Genomic DNA, 22,185 nt, shown 5'->3' with positions numbered 1-22,185 from the left:
TTAGAGATTAGACCCTTGTCATATACGTCATAGCCAAAAATTTTTTCCCAGTCTGTAGGTTCTCTCTTCACTCTTTTGGTGAAGTCTTTTGATGAGCGTGTTTAATTTTTAGGAGCTCCCAGTTATCTAGTTTATATTTTGGTGTTTGTGCATTGACAGTTATGGTCTGTATTGTACTTTGCTATGTATTAGGGCCCCTAGCATTGTCCCTATTTTTCCTTCCATGATCTTTATAGTTTTAGGTTTTATGTTTAGGTCTTTGATTCATTTTGAGTTAGTGTTTGTGTATGGTGTGAGGTATGGTCCTGTTTAGTTTTTTTTACAGATGGACATCTAGTTTCGCCAGCACAATTTGTTAAAAAGACTGTCTTTTCCCCATTTAATGGACTTTGGTCCTTTGTCAAAGTCAGGTGGCCATAGGTGGATGGACTTATATCTGGGTTCTCAATTCTGTTCCATTGGTCTATGTGTTTGTCGTTGTACCGTTACCAGGCTGTTTTGATTACCATGGCTGTATTGTAGGTTCTCAGATCAGGTAGTGGGAGGCCTGCCACTTTGTTCTTTGTCTTCAATAATGCTTTGCTTATCTGGGGTCTCTTTCCTTTCCATATAAAGTTGGTGATGAGTTTTTCCATCTCGTTAAACAATGCTATTGGTATTCAGATTGGGATCGCATTATCTTTGTAGATCGCTTTGGGTAGAATTGATATTTTCACAATGTTGAGTCTTCCTATCCATGAGCATGATATGTTTTTCCATTTATGTAGGTCTCTTTTGGTTTCTTGCAGTAGTATTTTGTAGGGTTGTTTTTGTATGGGTCTTTTACATCCCTGGTTAGATTTTTTTCCGTAAGTGTGTTATCTTTTTAGGGGCTATTATAAATGGTATTGTTTTCCTGATTTCCTTTTTGAAGTTCTCTTTGTTAGTGTATAAGAATCCAACTGATTTTTGTATGTTGATCTTGTATCCTGCTACTCTGCTGAGTCTATTGGTTCCAGTAGTTTTCTTGTGGAGTCTTTGGGGTTCTCTATGTATAGTATTACATCATCTGTGAATAGGGATAGTTTTACTTCTTCTTTCCAATTTGCATGCCCTTTATTTCTTTTTTGTGCCTTACTGCTCTAGCTAGGACTTTCAGCACAATGTTAAATAGGAGTGGAGATAAAGGACATCCTCTCTGGTTCCTGTTCTCAGGGGGAATGCTTTCACCCTCTCCCCACTGAGAATGATGTTAGGTGTTGGTTTTGTAGAGATGGCTTTTATTATGCTGAGGAATTTCCCTTCTACTGCTATTTTATTAAGAGTTTTTATCAGTAATGGGTGTTAGACTTTATCACATGCTTTTTCTGTGTTGATTGAGATGATCATGTGATTCTTTTCTTTTGTTCTATTTCCGTAGGATTTTTAATGGCTGGTTTTTCAGAAGCAGATTGCCAGGCCTATCTTCCGAGAAGCCTCTGGGTGGACTCAAACCCACGGCCTGGGGTTAGCAGCTGAGTGCATTAGCTGTTTGCACCACGCAGGGATTCCTGTGTTTAACTAGGAGCCCAGTATCTGTTTTGACTGTTTAATTATCCCTTTTGATAGAAACTGTTCTGTTCAACGTGCAGATTCCTCACTTCCACAGTGTGTAATGACTTTGGAATTAGCAAATTCAGCCACCAGAGGTCTCTTCTGTTAACCTGGTGCCTCTTCTGTTTTGTGAGGGATCTCTGGGTGAATGGCGCTGGGTAATTGGTTCTTCGTTTAGCCTTTTTACTTCTGTTTGTCCTTAGCAGTATCACTCCTTCCCCTTAGTTCTCCTGGGGACTCGCTGATGGGTGTCAGGCGCCGCATCATCAAGAGCACGTGAAATATCCTACAAAGGCCTGGTTGGAGTTCTTCAGTGTCTCCTCTGAAGAGCACTTATCCTTTAAGAACTCCCCTGTGATGGTTTAATGTTATGTGTCAACTTGTCTAGGCTGTGGCTCCCAGTGGTTTGGCCAAACACTAGTTGCTGTCATGGAGTGGTTACATGTGATTAAATCAGTTGGTCTTGGGAGAGATGATCTTCTGTAATGTAATTACTTCCGGGATGTAATCTCATGTAATCTAATCAGTCAGTCAGTTGAGGTCATACTAGTATAGGGTGGATCCTAAACCTAATCACTTCCAAATTATAAAAAGATCAGAATAGACACACAGACACACACATACAGGGAAGACTACATGTAAGGATTATCTGTCACATGGTCTCTTCCTCTTGTGTATGTGGCTCTCTCCATGTCTGATCTCCTCACTTAAAAGACACCACTCAGAAGGGAGACCCTGTTTCCCCAAACAAGATCATGTTCACAAGCATACAGGGGTTAGGAGTTCAGCATATCCTTTTGGGGGACACAATTCAATCCATAACAAGGGGTTAGAAGTAGTAGTAGTTTTCTGAGGTTCTTCTGGCTATAAATTCTACACATTTAAGTCCTTGCTGAGTGAATTAAAGTTAACATAGTCTTGATAAACATAGATAAGTGATATACATAATGGCTAAACATTAAAAAGCTAAAACTTGTCCATCCATGGGGTCACATGATTAAAAACTGTTATGTATTAATGTAGACAGCCCCAGACTGTGTAGACAGCCCCAAGGAATTGGAACAAGGCAAACACAGATGAAGAAACCATATAACAAGCAATGCCACAGAAAAGAACATAGTTCAAAGCAGGCTTTTGTGTAGCTTAGTATTTTATCCATACCGTAATTTTCAACCAGCCTCTTCAGTCTGTTTCAAAACTGTTATGTTTTCCCTTATTCTAACAAAATAATGTTAACCATGGAAATGGTTGCAAAAATGTGCCAGACTATAAGCTTTGTGCCAGAATAATAACATGAAGATTCTCTGCTTGGCCTCACTTGTCCCCAGTGTACAAAGAGGCAATTTTTTTGTAGGTAGTTTTCATTTCTGTGATGCCAGTCTTCTTGGTTAATGCCACAGTATTTTAAAAATTAGTTGTAACTACAAAACTAACATCATAAAAATTTAAATAGTACAGACACATATCAGATAAAAACGTTAAGCCAGGGATTTTCTGTGCAAACGTAATATGTAAAATATACCCAGTTTACAAAAACAGTATCCCTCACTCGCTGTGCTCAGGAACTCATTTATTTCACTCAGAAGCACTCTGGGACAGATCACCAGAGAAGCAGGTGATGCTGTGTGCGATGGCCCTAGATGGGGGCGGCCTGCAGCAGCATTCGGTGCACAGCAAGCATGGGGACAGAGCACGGGAGCTGGGGGACAGCCAGTCGGGAAGACCCTGAGGAGTCATGGACATGGCAGTGCAGCCTGCATGGGAGAAGGGGATCCTGGCCTGTCCACTTTGGGAGATGCAGGAGCAGCAAATGGTCCAGCGGCTGGAGGTGGCCCTCACAAGCGAGGCTGTTTTGGGGTCACAGTGTTCGGTGCCCTGTTTCGAGCAGCATGCCTTCCAGAAGCAGCTGGCTGGCATTCTCCACGTATGGCTGGTGCAGCCACATTGACAGGTAGCTCAGGGCGAGGTCGTGGTCCGAGGAGTGCGCCAGCTCCTCGACAATGGTGCGCTTCAGGAGCAGCTCCTTCCTGTACATGTCCGAGAGCCTGCGGGAAACCGCATCTGCAAGAAAACGTGTCACTGCTGTTAGCTGCAGTGGAGTCAGCTCCTGACCCATGGTGACCCCATGCACAATGAACGGAACACTGCCCAGCCCTGCACCATCCCCATGATCGGTTGGGGATCGGACTACTGTGATCCACAGAGTTTTCACTGGCTGACATTCAGAAGTAGATCACCAGGCCTTTCTTTCTAGTCTGTCTAGTCTGGAACTGCCACTGAAACCTGTTCAGCATCATAGCAACATGCAAGCCTCCACTGACAGAGGTGTAGTGGCTGTGCATGAGGTGACTTGGCCGGGAATTGAACCTGGGTCTCTGGCATGGAAGGTGAGAATTCTACCACTAAATGACTGCTGCCCGCCGAAATAAATGTTAAGGCTTTACGGTAATAATCAAGGAAGTGCTTTTGGCTGGAGGTGAACCGACCCTGTTAGAAGCGCCTTGTTAAAAGCCAGAATCTGCAACAACGCTGAAGTAGAGAAGAACTAGGTGGGTCTTTATCACTCCAGCTGGTGCAGAGTAGGAGAATTAGATAACAGGGTAAGGATCACACAGTTAAAATGAAATACAACCTTTTCAACGGAACTCTTAGGTGACCTGCAATAGTAGATTCCTATCAAACTGACAATATTTCAATAAACATATTACATCAGGAGATTTTATCCTTTTCTCCCTTATTTAAAAAGGGAAGTCTCAAATCAACATCAAATAGATTAGCCCCCTTTTTTATTTTTTATTGTACTTTAGATGAAGTTTTACAGAAGAAACTAGCTTCTCATTAAACAATTAGAACACATATTGTTTTATGACATTGGTTGCCAACCCCACAACATGGCAACACTCTCCCCTTCTTGACCTTGGGTTCCCTATTACCAGCTGTCCCCTCCTGCCTTCTCGTCCTTGCCCCTGGGCTGGTGTGCCCCTTTAGTCTCGTTTTGTTTCATGGGCCTATCTAATCCTTGGCTTAGCCCTTCTTTTGGGCTGATAAAGCTAAGAGTAACCCCTCTGGAAGGGTCTCAGAGAGTTCATTTGAATAGTGAGTTCCATTTCTCCCAACAGTCTTCTTCTCAGGGGCTGGCTGAAGTGACCTCAATTTACTTTTAATAAAACAAACAAAAAACCTTTCTTGCTCCCAAAAAACATGGTAATATTTCTGTCCCTACAAAGGCGGTGGTGTTCATTCCGTCCACTGGCTTAAAGGGTTAATAATGGCACCATGCTTGATGGGTCTCTAATTGCACTTAGTATTGATGACCAGTTGCTGTTAAGTTGACCCCAACTCCCAGCAACCCGGTATGTATCAGAGTACAACTGAGCTCCATAGGGGTCTCAGTGGCTGATTTTTGGGAAGCAGATTGCCAGGCTTTTCTTCCAGGGTGCCTCTGGGTGGACTCAAACCTCCAACCTTTCGGTTATCAGCCCAGTGCATGTTCACCATTTGCACCACCCAGGGACTCGGACTCCTTACTAGGTAACTAAATCCAAGAAGAGATGCTCATTTTTAAGATGCCGCTATCTCTTTCCCTCCCAATGGATCCTCTTGAGTTGAATTCCAAAGCCTTGTCAGTTTCTTAAGGCACTGGATGTAAATGATACCAAATGCTCTTATGATCTCTAACCCCTGAAAATCGATGCAGAAAGAACTACTTACAAAAATGGGCGGTGGGCCACGTGTGAAACAGGGGTGGCCGTTGGCTCTCCTCTCCGTAATGGTAATTTTCTAGGTCACAAATGCCTTTGGTGGTTGAAGTCAGCTTTTCCATTTTCCCCTGTATTTTGGTCTGAAAAGATATTAATTTGGAATATGAAAATATTACTTGAAATTTACTCCAGCCTCAGAGTCAATAACTGTACGATTTCAAAGCTAACAAGTGTACATCTGTTGAGACCAAGCATCATTAACTCTATGTGTAGCAAATTTCAAGGGAGATGGGGGTGGAGCTGCTATGACTTCATTAAGCTGGATTTCTTAAGCAATAAACCCCCAAAGGGAAGGGAAGGGAAAGCTTGCTGAGTCGGCTGCGCTCAGATTTCCGAATAGCACTGATTTTTTGCCCCCGAGACTGGGAGGGACCCCGGTGCTGCTGGCTCTTGCTGTTTTTGTGAAATAAAAGAGAGAAAAGGCATTAGATAAGGAGTGTGCTTCTGACTCGCTTTTACTGACTGCTCATGAGTTTACGGAAACCTCTGGAGCCTTGGTTTCCTTAGCTGTAAAATGGTAACGACAGAAGGCAGCCCTACACGCTCCAGAGGAAGGAAATCATGATGCCAGGCTCTGGGCTCAGCCCCGTAACTGCATTATCTGCACAGCAATGTGGGGCGGATACTAGTATCATCCCCACAGTGCAGACAAGGCAGCAGAGAATAACCAAGTGCCAGCTTCCCTGAGGCTAAGGTTAAATGAGTTAGTATTTCTGAGGCATCTAGCTGGAGTTCTCTAAGCATTTGTTAAATAAATAGGTGAAATAACTCTAGTGTTGCAGATTTAAGTAGTATTTTACCAGTTGCCATCAAGTCAATTCCAACTCAGGGGGACCCCATGTGTGCAGAGTAGAACTGCACTCCACAGCATTTTCAATGGCTGATTTTTCAGCAGTTGATTGCCAGGTCTTTTCTTCCGTGGCACCTCTTGGTGGACTCGGAACAGCTAACCGTTTGGTTAGCAGCCAAACGTGTTAACTATTTACACCACCCAGGGGCTCCCAAAACTGTCATCAAAAACAAGGAAAGTCTGAGAAACTGTCACACCAACCGGAGCCTAAGAAGACATACGACTGAATGTGATGTGGGCTCCTGGGACAGACAAAGGAAGTTAGGGGAAACGATGGAGAGCTGAATAAAGTATGATGGATCAATATCGATTCATTGGTTGTGGCAAATTACCACACTAGTGTACAATGTTAATAACAGGGAAGACTGGGTGCAGTTTATAGGAATGCTGCACTGTCGGCTCCATTTCTCGGTACAACTAAGACCGTTCTCAAAAATAAAATCTACTAGTTAAAAAAAAAAACTTCAGTGGCATAGGAAGCTGGTGTTAGGCCTTAGAGACCACGTAGTCCACTGTTTTCTAAAGTGAGGGGTGCACACGGGGGGCGTCGGTCACGGCGTGAGGAACCCAGAGCCATGAGGTGAGGCCTCCTTCCTGCCTTGTCTCACTCAGTCCTCTTCCAGGGCTTGTGATGACAAGCCGCACACTCGCCTGCCTCTCACATCACACGGAACGGGGGGGCAGTTTCAGCTACAATTTTTATGGCAGGGTTTTGTTTTCACTATTACAGAAAAATATTAATAACACAAGATATGATAAAAATTGTGAGGTACGTGTAGGAATGGCTGGAATTTGTGGCCGTTGGTCTAGTTCTACCTAGGAATCGTTTTTTTTAATCCTTTTTTTAAAAAAATAGTTTTTCAGTTGCTGTTGAGTCAATTCTGACTCATGGCGACGCCACATGTCAGAGTAGCAATGTGCTCCAGAGGGTCCTCAATGGCAGATTTTTCAGAAGTAGATCACCTGGCCTTTCTTCTGAGGCACGTCAGGGCCCAACCTTTTGGTTAGCAGCCTAGTGCATTAACCATTTGCACCACCCAGGGACTCCCCAGGAATCAATTCTAGAATGATCTTTGTAAGAAACCCACCAGGTAATTGCCCCGCCTGTGGGGCACATTCCCAGTGAGGAGAACACGCCACCTTCCAGGAGCCCTTTCCAGCTCTGGACTTACTCACTGAGCTGTTCTCTGGTGTGAGCCAAAGCTGGGAGCACCCAAGCGCCTCATCTCCCCGCTCCGAGACCTCAAATGCCAGCGTTCCAGCTTTCTGTCCTCTGACAGCCATTTGGCTGTGATGGCAGCTGTTACATGCACTGGTTTCTGCATTTCTAGGCTAAAACCAGTTCCTCCGACTTCCCTCCGACATGACCCTGTCCCCTCGCTCACCACCAGTCCCCTCTGAGCGTGCGCCTGCGCTCTGCCTCCACCGTGTTGAAGGGAGCCCCACAAGTCACACTGCCTGCTAGGGGCCTGCCCAGGGGTAGGGTGGAGATGCCACCTCCTTGGCTCTCATTAATGCCACCAGGGTTACACAGGCTTTCTAGGATGATCTCAGGATCTCCATGAGCCCAAACCATCAGCTGCTTCCAGGACCTGTGCTACAGGGTGGGGACCCAACGGCAGGCCCCCACATTTCACCTGGTATTGCTCAGTCCACCAAGCCTGTTTGCTGGGTTTCCTGGACTGTGACTCCACCTCCTACCATATGAGGTGCTTCTCCCAGGTCGTCCCTCCTCAGTGGTGGTCAGTGGGGCTGAGGAAGGAGTCCCATGGTACCAGACTGCCACTTCAGAATGGATGGCAAAATCAATCAAGCAAATTTGGCAAGGGATACTGGTGATGGCTGCACAACATGACTGATGTAACTGGGGTCACTAAATTGTATACCTGAAAAACGCTCAATTAGCAAATGTGTTATATATGTATTTTCACAACAATTAAAAAAAAGGAAGATTAATTAAAAAAAAAAAAGAATGGGGAGAAGCATGGATGGACAAGCAAAATCCATCCATCCATCATCCATCCTCCATCCACTCATCCCTCCATCCACCCATTCATCCATCCACTCTCCATCCATCCTTCCATCTATCCACTCACCATCCATCTTCCATCCATCCATCCCTCCATCCACCCATTCGTCCATTCATTCTCCATCCATCCATCCACTCTCCATTCATCCACCCATCCACTCTCCATTCATCCACCCATCCACTCTCCATTCATCCACCCATCCACTCTCCATCCACCATCCATCCACTCTCCATCCATTCATCCACCATCCATCCACCCACTCTCCATCCATCCATCCATCCACACTCCATCCATCCATCCACACTCCATCCATCCATCCACACTCCATCCATCCACCCACTCTTCATCCATTCATCCACCATCCATCCATCCACACTCCATCCATCCATCCACACTCCATCCATCCATCCACTCTCCATCCATCCATCCATCCATCCTGTCAAGCCTGAAATTGAAGACTCCTCTCATCTTCCCCATCGTCCCGCCTCTCTTTAAACACTTCTCCTAATGTTGTGTGTAAATGTATTGAGTTGTAAATTAGAATATGTGATCTAAAAAGAGCCAAATGGCATTTAAAAACAAAATCCTTTCCAGGATTTTTTTTTTTTTACAGTTTATAAAAGTCACATCAGTTTGTGTCAAAAGCATTTTCACCTTAACACAGTTCCAGGATTCTGTGAAATGTCTTATACCAGAAAGGAAGACAGTGGGTCAAGTGTGAGAGGTTCTGGTGGGAGCTGGTGACATGTGGAGATGACGGTCATTGATCAGTGCCTACATCTAATCGGCTGGGCCAAGCAACTCTGGACCAAGTGTCATCAACTCTGTTGGCTGTTTAGATTATTTCAATATGGAAGCTTAACCACCCAGTCTCGTCTCTTTCAGGAATAACATGTACATTGACTTTTTTGCCCAAACAAAAGTATTTGACATAATCAAATGGGTGAATTTGGGAAAAAATACAAGTGGCCCATTTTCAATTGATCATTATTTACTATGTAAATTTCAATTGATCATTCCACCTATGTTAATTCCCCCCGGCTCCAGAGGTCCTACATCCAGAACTCACTTACCTGAGACACAGATGTCAGTACGGAGATAAAACAAGTTATCACGAAGCACACACACCTTATCCCACAGAAAAGGCACCAAGCAACCCTCGGCCTGCCTACGAGTGGTGCTCAGAATAAAGGTATGGTATCGACTTAAGGGTCGAGGTGAGGAGGCTGGGCAGTGGGGCAAGTGTTTCTTAGCATACCCCCCAAGGCAAAAGGGGAAGGCAGAAGCACAGAAAGCAGACAGGACAATTACAAAAACCACTACCCATCTGTCCATGTGTCATACTGTGGTGGCCTGTGTGTTGCTGTGACACTGGAAGCTATGCCACCAGTATTTCAAATACCAGCAGGGTCACCCATGGTGGACAGGTTTCAGCGGAACGTCCAGACTAAGACTAGGAAGAAAGGCCTGGTGATCTACTTCCAGCAATCAGCCAATGAAAAACCTATGGATCACAATAGAATATTATCCGATATAGTGCTGGAAGGTGAGTCCCTAGGTTGGAGGGTACTCAGAATACACAGTGGCTGCAACAATGGACTCAAGCAGACCAACAACAGTGAAGCTGGCGCAGGACTGGGCGATGTTTCACTCTGTTGTACGTGGGGTCACCATGAGTCAGAGCTGACTCAATGGCAATTAACAACTTAGAGAAGTCAGAAAGTCTGTCAAACGGCATCATAAACTCAAAAAGTCCAGCAGACAGTACTGCATTTCAGTCACAAAGAAAAGGTTAAATTATCCAAATGTCCTAAATGTACACTTTTTTTCTGAAAATGTTAGTGCTTCTGAAACCGTTACGCATCTTACAATTGATGTGATATTCAATACGGTGGTGTTTCTTTCCTGAAAAGCTCTTCTAAACCTGCCATCTTATAACTGTTGAAATCATCACACTGAGTAAGTGGTATCTTAGAGAAATGCAATTCGGTGGGGCATATTCTGTTTAAAAAGGCAAGGAAGCATGTGAAGCATTAAAAACATGTTCATCAAAAAAGGTTAAAATGTAAAGATCTTGTATATTTGCAGGCAAGCTTCAGCTATCCAAGTTGAAATATGAACAAACCTGATTGCCTGTGCCTGGCAAAGATAGGAGGTGTTGCTATAGCCATGTTTGGTGGCTGGCATGGTGGGTGCTGAACATTCAGTCATTAATTCATTCACCACACACTTACTGTCTTATGTGCTAGATCAGGGACTGGCAACCTACGGCCCGTGGGCCAAATCAGGCCCATCACTTATTTTTGTATGACCTGCTAGCTAAGAACGGTTTTTACACTTTTAAGTGGTTGAAAAAAAAACAGAAGAATATTTCGTGACACGTGATAGTTACATGAGATTCAAATTTCCGCATCCATGAATAAAGTTTTATTGGAACGCGGCCTCACTCGTTTATGTATTGCCTGTGGCTGCTTTCCTGCTGTTCTGCAGAGTCGAACAGTTGTAATGGAGATGGTAGAGTCCGCAGAAACCAAAATATTTACTCTCTGGCCCTTTACAGAGAAAGTCTGCCAACCCCTGTGCTAGCGGAACAACTCCTCCCAAGGGGCAGGATGAGATATTAAATAAGTCACAACAAGGAACTGGGATGGATCCTTCAATTATGAAAGCACTGAGTGCTTTGAGAAGCAAATTATCCTGAGGTTCAAGGTAGCTTCCCTCTGGCAGTGGTGCCTCAGTTAGACCTGGAGGAGCGAGGGGTCAGATAAAAGTGGAGAAAGGGCCCCTTACAGAAGACACAGGCCCAAAAGTCAGTAAGCAAGGGGGTGTGGGATGGATTGAACTGTGTCCCTCAAAACGGTATGTTGGAGTCCTAACCTCTGGTACCTGTCAATGTGACCCCATTTGGAAATAGGGTCTTTGGAGATGGAGTAAGGTGGGTCCCAATCAAAGAGGAGAAGAGACATGAAGAGACAGATAGAAGGATGCCATGTGACGACAGAGGCAGACAGCGACAAGCCAAGCAACGCCAAGGATTGCTGGGAGCCATTGGAAGTTAGGGGAGAGGCATGAACAGAGACTCTCCCTCAGAGCCTCACGAGGAATCAATACCACTAATATCCTCATTTCTCACTTTGAGCCTCCAGAACTCTGAGACAATAAATTTCTGTTATGTAAAGCCATGCACTTAGTGGTATTTGTTAGGGCAGCCCCAGGAAACTAGACAGGTTGTTAGAGGCTCGTACGCTATGCTGGAGCTGGGAGGAGAGTGGTGAGAGAACAGGCCAGAAAGTACGCAGGGGCTGGATCCTGGTGGACCTCGAAGAAAGCATGACAGAGAGCGAGCCTGGACAGCATGAGGCCGCTTAGGAAGTGTGGACGTAGACAGAAGTGGCTGGATTTAAAAATATTCAGGAGAGGAGCCACAGGGCGTGGTGAGTAATGGTGAGGTGAGAGCAAGAACCCAAGGATGGCTCCTAGCTTCTGGTGCTGACGTCTGGGCAGGTGATGGTGCCATTTACAAAGACAGAGGGACAGGCCGGTGGCAGGTGGAGCTCGGAACTCATTTGACATTCTGCATATGCAGTGCACGAAGGAGAGCCGTCTGAGTGGCTGCATCCAGCAGGCAGCTGATCAGACACAGTGGCAGCTCGGGGTGTGCTGGGCTCTACGGATCTAGGGGTGAGCAGCACAGAGGGGGTGCCCCAGCCCCAGAAGTGGGTGAAATGGCCCTAGGCACTGCCTGGACAGGAGAAGCAGAGGTTCTAGGACAGCATCTTGAGGAACATCAGGGTTTATGGGACAGGCAGAGGAAGGGAGACCAGCAGAGGAGGCAGAGGAGGGAAGAAAACAAATGGGAAGCCAAAGGAAGAAAGGACCTGGAGAAGGACAGACTCGCCGGCAGCTCAGTGCTGCTGAGCCGTCAAGCAAACCCCAGATGTGTCCATCAGACTCAGCAATGATGACTGGAGGCCAGAACGTTTGGAGCTTACCAACCCATCCAAGGTGGCCTGCAATTCCTCACACAGCATCTCGAGTTCCTTATTACATTCCGGATACGGCTTCTCTTCATTTTTATCGGAAGCTGGGCTGCTGCTCTCTAACTCTATCTTGTCTTTACTCCTGGACAAAACAGAAAAGAACAGAACAAAGTATACTCTTGAAGCTCACTTGCTTCCTTTTGTTATGATAAATCCGAAAAAACTCACTATCCACATCATTACTTCAGACATTTTGTGTTAGCACTGTTGTTTCATGCCATTAGAATAAATGTTTACTTATTAATTACATACATGCATTAGGATAAGTCAATTAAGTTCTGCCAACATGTGGCATTGCTGGAGTCAGGCACAGTGCTGGGGCACACAAACATGGACACCGGCCTCAAGGACTTGACCATGTAGGAATCTGTTGCTTAAACTGAAGGCTGTGACCCATGGGGCAGGAAGTACATCTAATGGGGTCACAATCAACATTTCAGTAAAAGAATAAACAGATTAAAACAGAATAGAAAATTCTGGAGAGTGTCACATATAGTAAGGGTAAGAATTGTTTGATGGAAGTTGCTGAGCGGGATTCCACAAGGAAAAGACAGCAGGGGCTGAAAGTGCATGCTGTGTCGGAGGCGATGTCTTGAGAACAGGTTGGCAAGAGCCAGGAGCTGATGCCAAGGAATTAAGACTCTGCTCTATAGACAAAGGTAAGCTAGAGGATTTTTTTTTTTTTACTTATGATTTTGAGAAAATAAAATTTATACATGTATATATTTATAGATATTAAAGTTACATAAATATTAAAACAGTTGTGGTCTAGTCAATTCTGGCTCATGGTGACCCCATGTGTTGCAGAGCAGAATTGTGCTCCATAGGGTTTTCATGGCTGTGACCTTTTGGTTAGTAGCTGAGCACTTAACCATGTGCACCACCCAGGGACTTTATATATTTTAAATACATATATTATTCTTTGCATATACATATGTATGTATGTATATGTATATATACTGGAAGTCCCAGGATTATGAATGAGTTCCTAATGCTGTCTTTAAGGCAAATTTGTACATAAGTTTGAACAGTTAGGTACGGTTTGTATCTAACGTCAGTTAGTCAGATGTTTGTCTTAGTATGTAGTGTACCTTTCTATACATGAAAAATATTAACGAAACACTTCCAGATACACTAAAATATCTTTAACGTCATAATACAGTAATAATGTTTTGATACACATTGCAAAGTATCGCCCATTTGTTATTATGAACCATGTATGTACCTCGAATTTTTAATACAGGCTTTATGGGGGTTGGTTCATAACTACGAGGTGTAAGTAACTCAGACATTCGTAACCTGGGGACTGCTTGTATATGTGTGTATATATATATCTGTGTATGTATATATAAAAACTCGTGGCTGTTGAGTCAATTCTGACTCATAGTGACCCTCCAGGACAGAGCAGAATTGCCACATAAGGTTTCCCAGGAGTGGCTGCTGGATTCAAAGGGCCAACCTTTTGGTTAGGAACCAAGTTCTTAACCATACTGTACATATATATACATGCAAAGAATAATAAAGCAAAGTCTCCAACCAGAAAAGGCATTTGCTAACATTTTTTCTTAATTCGTCTTCTTGTAAGAAATGAAATACATTACAGCTAAAGATGAAGTCTCCTTACCTACCACCCCAATACCCATTCTTCCCCGAGCTACCGCTCTCATGACTTGAGCATGTGTCCTTCCAATCTAGTTTTATAATTTTATACAGAGATGTAACCATGAATATGTCATAATACTTCATGTTTAAAAACATAAACATATACAGTTCATACAGCAGGTATCATTTTACCACTTCCTTTTTTTGCTCAATATTTTATCTTTTAATTTGTCCATGTTGATAACTACAGATCACCCTTTCACTCTAAAAGACTCCCACAAAACTTCTGCCCCATCTTTACAGGTGATGAGCTCAGTGTGTGAGGAACTCTATACATACTTACAATAAACTGATCTTCAGGTTGGCAATATTGTTTGCAGTAGCAAAACCTGCATCACTGAGGGATTCCCATTTCAGGATTAAATTATGCCAATCGGCTGCATTGTCCTTAATTTTTCTTGCACTGACAGATAAAACAGGTTTTCTGGGAGTTGCAACTCCAAGTGCCTTTGCTGATACAGAGTAAAAGAAACAATTATTATGAAACGTTAAGATCATAGTTGGAGGCTGCCTTGAGCATTATGTTCTTTTAAGATCTATATGGGATCAAACTGACAACAGCCAACTCTAACTGTTAGATAGGAACCTTAGGGGGCAGTGAGCTTATGGTAACGGGGGAGGAACAGCTCAGAAAAGGAGGGTGAGAATGGTTGCACAACACGAATGTAATGGCTGTTACTGAATTGTACATGTAGAAATGGTTGAATTGGGGCATGTTTTGCTGTGTATATTCTCAATAACAACAAAATAAATTTTATATAAAGATCATAGTTAGAGGGCAAATGTCTTCCTAACGTTCAACAGTGAAACTATTTGAAATGTTACACCAACTAGACAAACATGGTGGGAACCGAGATGTCTGGGTGAAAAGTAAAAGTTTGTTTCCTGGAACGAGACAAAACAGAACTTCATCTGCATTTAAAGACTCACCAGGTATTGCTGAAGGTGGCTTAATGACTCCACAAAGTTTTTGCCTTAAGCACTTTCGCCATTTTCAAAGGCTAGAAATAAGGTAAAGGTGTGACTTTCTGCTAAAGCACTTCCATGGCTCTCGTCTGGATCCTGCTAGATAAAGCCCCCACTCCTTAGTGGATACCCACTCACTGGCCCCAGACACTTGGACACCTGACATTTGTTCAGAGTTCTGTGGATCTTGAGGGCTCATCATTCCCAGACAGTGATGGGTACACCCTAGAAGCACAGACAATCTCTATCTGCCACTGCCCTGCTCAGAACGCAGGATGACATCCAAACAAGATCCGGCTACCTCTCTGCCTCAGCGTTTATCTCAACCCCTGCCCAGAGTTCCCCCCTCAATCTCCAGCTAAAATGAACTACTGGCAGCTTTTGAAAAGCTAAGTAGCATGTAGGCCTTTGTACATGCAGTTCCTCTTTCTGGAAGGCTCTTTCCTTCATCAGGCTAATGCTGCACATTCTCCAGGACTGACATCCCACCCTGTGGGAAGCTCCCCGGACCACCAGAAGCCAACTCAGGCCATTTGTGCTTCCCCAGCTGTCCTGTGCCCTCTCTCCTTCTCTACTTAGAACTCTCCAGAGGCTTTTCACTACCCACAGATAAACTCTTACTTCCGTAAAAGGCTGTTAAGGAATCCAGGACACAGAACAGCTGGATGGTTGGGTCTAGACTCTGAAAGACCAGGCTAGGTTTGAATCCCAGGTCTGCCAGCGCTAGCTACCCAATCACGGGCAAGTCAGTCAACCTCTCAGAGCCTCAATTTTCTCATCTTTAAAATGGGGATAAAAATAATAACTGTTTCATAGTGGTGTTGTGAGGATTAGATAAGATACTTAAAACTGTGGGGAGCTGGCATATAGTAAGCACCCAATCCATTACCTATTATCACATTACCTCCATTACCTGAGCCCTGCCCGTCACTTCTCTAGTGTCATCTTCTCCCACTTGCTGTCTGTGCCTCAGCTCTGGCTCTGCACAAGTTCTGGCCTTGACCTGGAATGTTCTTCCTGTCAGTGTGTGCCTCCACTCACCTAGTTTACTCCCAGTATCCTTGAGGGCTCAGCTCGTAAGTATCATATTGGTTCCCCTACCCCTGGCAACATTGTATGCATTAATTCATTGCATTAATAAGTTATTAATATTTGATTAAGGAGCTCTGGTGGTACAACAGTTAAGCACTCAGCTGCTAACCGAAAGGCTGGTGGTTCAAACCTACCCAGCGGCTCCATGAGAGAAAGATCTGGCTATCTACTCCTGCAAAGAGTACAGCCTACTAAACCCTATAGGGCAGTTCTACTGTGGCACTATGAGTTGAAAATCAACTCGATGGCACCTCACAACAACATTTGATTAATACTTTAACCAGTTCAGTTGCCATCGAGTCAACTCTGACTCGTGACAACCCTATGTGTGAGAGAGTAGAACTCTGCTCTATAGGACTTTTTCAAGTGTTGTAAAAAAATATATGTAACACAACATCTCTCAATTCAACATTTTTCAGCTGTACAGTTCAGTGATACCAATTACATTAATCATGTCATGCAACTATCACCCACAATCGCCAAGTTTTCCATCACAGTAAACACTCGCTCACTGCTTCATATTGAATTTTCCTTCAGTCTTTCACGTAGACAAATAATAAACGTTTCCTGAGTGCCTACAATATGCCAGGCACAGGGAATGAAGTGACTGAACAAGGCTGACTGAGACCATTGTGTGGAACTTACTTTCTAAGGGGGAGGCGGATAACAAACAATTTAATGATCATGATCAATTCAGAACACGGGGTCACATGGAAAATAGGGCCTGTTTTAGAATAACCCTCTGAGGAGGTATCATTTAGGCTGAGACCTGAATGATGAGAAGGCAGAAGAGGAAAGGCAGAGGCAAAGGCATGTGTATGTGCCCTCTTGTGAGAGCTTGGTGGTGAGTTTGAAAAGCGGAAAAAGACCAGTGTGGCTAGAATAAAATGGGGAGGGAGGGAGTGGTTGGTGAAGAGGAAATCAGTCAACTCAGAAACTAATTGGGTAAGATAAAACGTTTGGATTCATTCTAAGTATAATGGAAAGTGAACAATGGGCTTTGAGTACGGACTTGACATGATGTGATTTGTGTTTTTAAAGTCACTTCCACAAAGAAGCCTTTCTGGATCCCTCAGGCTCGGCTGGGACTCACTGCACTAGATTTCTGGAGCAGCCTATACTCCCATTGTTGTAAGACTCACCAGTGCAGAGTACTTGCTTGTTTAACGTCTGTCTCCTCCCCTAGACTGTAAGTTCCACCGGGATAGGAACTGTCGGTTGTGTCCCCGCTTATACCTTCAGCAGGCTGTAGATACTGTGTAAAATGTGTTAAATGGAGAAATCACTCTTCCCGCCTGTACTGTGTCTAAAGGTTTCTCTCCCCTAATGAGGGCTCCATGAGGGCAACGGCTACCTCTGATTCATCCTGTCCGCCCAACATCAGGCACATATTTACGAAATGAAAACAGGACATGGTTTTTGATTTCAAGAAACTCACAGGCTAGTAGGGAAAGAGACCAGTAATCAGAGTCACACAACACAGGGCAGAGTGAGGTTAACTATAGTGGCTAACAGCACGGAAAAGTTTCTTAACCCCACCGAGCCTCAGCTTCCTCATCTGTAAAACGGGGCTGATGGCTGTGAGGCTCAAATGAGCTGATGCATGTAAAGTACCTTAAACACTAAAAACCCATTGTCGAGTCGATTCCGACTCATAGCGACCCTAATAGCACAGAGTAGAACTACCTCATAGAGTTTCCAGGGAGTGCTTTTTAACACTACTCGGCACAAAGTGAGCACCCGCTGAATGATAACTTCTGTTATAAACAGAATGCACTACGGCAAGTTCTCCTGATTGAGAGAGCTCAGAGAAGGATTTCTGGAGGAGTTTAGCACAGAAGGCTTGGCACCGGACTTGCTCCGCTAATGCTAATTTATAATGACAAGAATTACAATTGGAGCGTCAGGAATTCTGCTAGAGCCTTTGCAGACATCATCTCATCGCGTTGTCACTTCACATATGAAAAAAGTGAGGCTAGGCAAATCCGACTGGCTCCCAGGAAAACTACAGAGCCTGCCCGGGGGCAGCGACCCGGGGCTGGGGCAAGCGCACGGGCCCCCATTCAATTGTGAGGGCCTCCCGGGCTCTGCTCCAGTCCGTGGTCCCGGCCGTAACATTCGCAGCCTTCCCGCCCCGGTCAACCGGCCTCTATCACGCACCTTCCATGCCGCCAGCAGATATCCCGGGAATGAGACCCGAAGCCCCGCCCACGCCCGCCGGAAGCGTGGTATCGTCACTTCCGCCGCGCCCACCGCCACTTGTGCCTCTGCCTCTCTAGCCTCGGGAGGGAGCCAGCTCCTGGTCGCGGTGCCAACCCCGTTGCTAGGGAACGGACTCCCGGCAGTCCCCGCGGCGCCGAGCCCGTCCCCGCCTCCTCGGGCCAGCCCGGGCCGACGAGTCCGGAGGGGCTACCGCGGGAGGTGAGTCCGCGACGCCCGGCCCCGCGCCCCTCTTCGGCTGTCCCACGCTCCGCCGGCACCCCCGGGCACCCTTACTTCGCTCACCCCCTCAGGGTCTCCACTGCCCTGTGCCCATTTCCCCTGTCCGCCGACTTTCCGCGGGGTGACCAGACGACCAAATGCGATAGCACATGGGAGCGTCGAGCTCGCCGCCTGACTTGGAGTCAGCAGTCGCCGGAGGGAGCTGGTATCCTCGGCTGCCTGGGTCCCCCGACACCATCCTCAGGCCCTCTGCCTTGCGCGCCCTGTCTTCTCTCGCCCCTCCAACGCCCGCCCTTCCTCTCTGCCCCACCCTGGCCCCGGGCTCCAAGCACCTTAGTCTTTTGATTGATGTTGCCCCTGTCCTTTCCCAGCCCCCCGGCGCTGCATCTGCCCACCAGCGCTTGGCACCAGGCCTTGGCACGTACCGAGTAAGCGCTCAGTAAGTGTTCGTTAGATGAATAAGTGGACGACTCCGCCCTTGGCCCTACATTTCGTCCTGCCGGGATCACTGAGCTTCGTTTCCACCGGTGGCTTGGTGATAGGATTGAATCAAGGCATGGAAGGTGCTTAGCACAGGTGCTTAGGTGCGGTGACTATCAGTAATATTACCGACACCTGTGCTATCCTGGCTTCTTTCTCATTCCTCCAGCCCCGTCGTCTTCTCTTTCCTGACTTCTGGTGACTTAAGTTTCTCCTTTTACTCCCATTTCTCTTCCCTGCTCTTTGGTTTTTCTCACTGAAATGCAGGATTTGTATTCGGTTTTGTTGATTCTGATCCATTTGTTGGCGCAATGTAGGCTCTCAGCCTGGGTGCACCCTTGCCCCACCTACCAGAGTGATCAGTTGTTCTTGGGGTTGACTACCTCTTTGCAACCAAGGCCTTGCAAACTTTAAGGAAAGAAGTTCTAGGAAATTCTCAAACCCAGCTCCCAGGCAGAGGCAGAATCTGAGAATAAAGCCACTGTAGCTTGTGGCCACCAGTGACTTACTCCTGGTCTTTTAAGCGGCAAGCCTTTTTTGTACTTTCTCACACGCAGCACTTCGATAAGCTTCTAACCTTGCATAACCTATGTCCCACGTTTGCTCATTCAGCAGGTAGTTAATTGGGGCCTGTAGTGTGCTAGGCTCCTGGGATGCTGTGGTGGACCAGACGGACCCAGTCCCTCCCCTCGGAGCTCATAGTCTGGCCTTCGACCTTTCAAACCAGAGAACCAGCAGGTGTGGGCATAGGGGATGGTCTCTTTGAATTTTCAGAACTGGCTTGGAAACCAGTGGTGGAGAAGATGGCATAAGGAATGGTCCTCTTCTGAAGGAATGACTTGTTACTTGCCGACTAGTCGATTCCAATTCATAGCGACCCCACGTGTGCAAAGTAGAACTGCTTTATACGGTTTTCAAGGCTATGACCTTTCAGAAACAGATCACCAGGCCTGTGTCTATGGTAGCTCTAGGTGTGTTCGAATGACCAACCTTTCGGCTAGTAGTCGAGTGTTGAATCGCTTGCACCACCTAGGAGGTAGCTTTTGTTAGGTTTCGGTTATTTCGTAGCCTCATTGCCTTTCAGTAGAAGAAGGCTGGCTCCTACTGGATTTGTTGTCAGTTTTCCCTTTGAGAAGTCACACTTCAGGTTTGAGGAGGTTCTCCTTTCCTATTAGCCTCTACCATGTAAGTGATTTGTACAAAATGTCTACTGGTAAAGAGGAAGAAAACAGGCACAGGGCAGAGCAGTTGATTGAACTTGGAAAGGTAAGGAACCGATCAGGAAACAGGTATCTACGTAATGACAACAAGCTTTCGCATCGAGCATAGAGCGATTTCTAGATAGAATGACAGCGGGGAGCTTGGTAGAATCAGGAGGGAGTAGTTAATGGGCTTCATGAACTGCTGAGGTAGAAGTGAGCTATTCAGCATGTGTGTTCAGTTTAAAATGAGTGTACAGTAGTCCCCCCTTACCCACAGTTTCATTACCCGTGGTCAGCCACAGGCCAGAAATGTTAAATGAATATGTAGTGTGATGAAATCTTGTGCCATCCCTTTCTGTCATTCACAGAACTTTTATTACAGTATGTTGTTATAATTATACTAGTTTATTATTAGTAATTGTTGTTAATCTCTTACTGTGCCTAATTTATGAATTCAGCTTTATCATAGGTATGTGTGCATAGGACAAAACATAGTATATACACAGTTAGGTACTATCCATGGTTTCAGGCATCCGCGGAGGGGTGTTGGAGCATATCTCCCTCGATAAAGGGGGACTGCTGTATTATTTCGGAAAACTTGGATCTGGACATAAGAGTCCAGTGGTTTTTTGCATAATGGATGTATGTAGTTTAGGGAGAGTGATCTTATATTTAGGGCTGTCATGCTGGGCCAGTCTGGCACAGTGTCTTGAGAGAGATTAATGCAACGAATGTGTTTTGAACGTTGATTGTTCCATTGTGTGTATGGGTCTTTCCAGACACCACAAAGTGTAGACTAGGAGGACAGGCAAAGACCACAAAGAGTCCATTGAGGAGAGAGAAAACAGACGGTGACTGTGCCGTGGAATACTGTCTTCTGAGGGTTGTAAGTGTCTGAGGCAGTCTGCGAAGACTCCCTGGTAGAGGAGAACGGGTCTTGAAGGGTGTGTGATGGGGAACAGAAGGAGCCCTTGCGGCACAGTGGTCAAGTGCTTGGCTGCTAACTGAAACGTCAGCAGTTGGAACCCACCAGCCGCTCCACAGGAGGAAGATATGGCAGTCTGCTTCTGTAAAGATTATAGCCTTGGGAACCCCATGGGGCAGTTCTCCTCTCCTGTAGGGTGGCTATGAGTCAGAATTGACTCAACAGCTTGGTTTTGGTTTTGGTTGGTTTTTAGGGAAACAGGGAAGAGAGGAGAGAGACCTTGCTCTGCAGAGACGAAGTGTCATGGTGTGTTCAGGAGTCCTTCTGCCTGGAGCTTAGAACGTGTGGATGGAAGAGCAGCCTGAGATGAAGCGAGGTAGAGACCGGTTGTCAGAATGTTTAACTTCTGTGCTTGTGTTAGGCCTTAGCCTGTGAGCGTTGGCTAGGGAGCACGGACGGGGCAGGGCAGTGACAACATTTCATCTAGGAGACAAATGACTGCCTCAGTCCCACCATGTTCGGCCGTAAGATTTTAACACTTAAGAGAATCAACAGATGTTGTAGGCAGACTTTAAAAATAGATTGTGCAGCATGGACCTGGAGATCAGGAGAGAATCCTTAAACCATTAGGGTTGTCCCAGTCCTCTGGCAACACCTGATCCTTGTACTGCTAAGTGGATGATTTAGACTCTGCATTAGTCCTATCTCCTGTTTGGAAAAACTGCCCATCAAGGTGGCAGTTGGGTGCTATCAGTCAGCAGTGAAGGCCAGCCGCTGGCTTTCAGGTTTTTAGGATTGCTAACACTAATACGGAGGAACGTCAGACTTGAAGAAGAAACGGCGTGGAGTAGTGTTTTTTTTTTTTTTTTAGCTGAAGCATTTGTGACCAGGGAAGCATTATTGAACTTAAAGAATGGATTAAGAATATGATCTTGCAATAACACCTGAAGTTAACAGTATACTTATTCATTCAGCAAGCATTTATTGAGCATCTACTCTGTGCCAAAGATTTTGATAGATACTGGCACTTACATAAAGGAGCCTTGATGGCACAGTGGTTAAACACTTGGCTTCTGTCTTAGTCATCTAGTGCTGCCATAACAGAAATACCACAAGTGGATGGTTTTAACGAAGAGAAGTTTATTTCCTCACGGTCAAAGTAG

The 22,185-nt window shown here is 45.5% G+C and overlaps 2 protein-coding genes across 3 annotated transcripts in view; one reads left to right on the top strand and one right to left on the bottom strand.

Annotated features, from left to right (window-relative positions):
- Window positions 1-2,753: 2,753 nt before the first annotated feature.
- CINP (cyclin dependent kinase 2 interacting protein) lies at window positions 2,754-18,193 on the bottom strand. 2 transcript variants are annotated; one of them, XM_004376790.2, is made up of 5 exons: window positions 18,134-18,193; window positions 14,199-14,367; window positions 12,206-12,335; window positions 5,284-5,413; window positions 2,754-3,633 (listed from the first exon to the last, which is right to left on the bottom strand). In XM_004376790.2, exons 1-5 carry the CDS (start codon window positions 18,138-18,140, stop codon window positions 3,431-3,433), a joined length of 639 nt encoding a protein of 212 aa, XP_004376847.1. In that variant the 5' UTR covers window positions 18,141-18,193; the 3' UTR covers window positions 2,754-3,430. The 2 variants fall into 2 exon arrangements, with proteins under 2 accessions (XP_004376847.1, XP_023587435.1); XM_023731667.1 differs by lacking the exon at window positions 18,134-18,193 and having other exon boundaries at window positions 14,199-14,509.
- A 153-nt stretch (window positions 18,194-18,346) lies between these two features.
- Window positions 18,347-22,185, top strand: part of TECPR2 (tectonin beta-propeller repeat containing 2) — a 111,841-nt gene continuing 108,002 nt past the window's right edge. Inside the window, exon 1 of the mRNA XM_004376710.2 lies at window positions 18,347-18,394. The gene's annotated coding sequence lies outside the window, so the exon portion shown is untranslated. The remainder of the gene's footprint in view (window positions 18,395-22,185) is intronic.

This window comes from Trichechus manatus, unplaced genomic scaffold (genome assembly GCF_000243295.1).
Source record: "Trichechus manatus latirostris isolate Lorelei unplaced genomic scaffold, TriManLat1.0 scaffold00045, whole genome shotgun sequence".
Lineage (NCBI taxonomy): Eukaryota > Metazoa > Chordata > Mammalia > Sirenia > Trichechidae > Trichechus > Trichechus manatus.
Note: the sequence above shows the minus strand (reverse complement) of the source record. Positions and strands in the feature narration are given on the sequence as shown.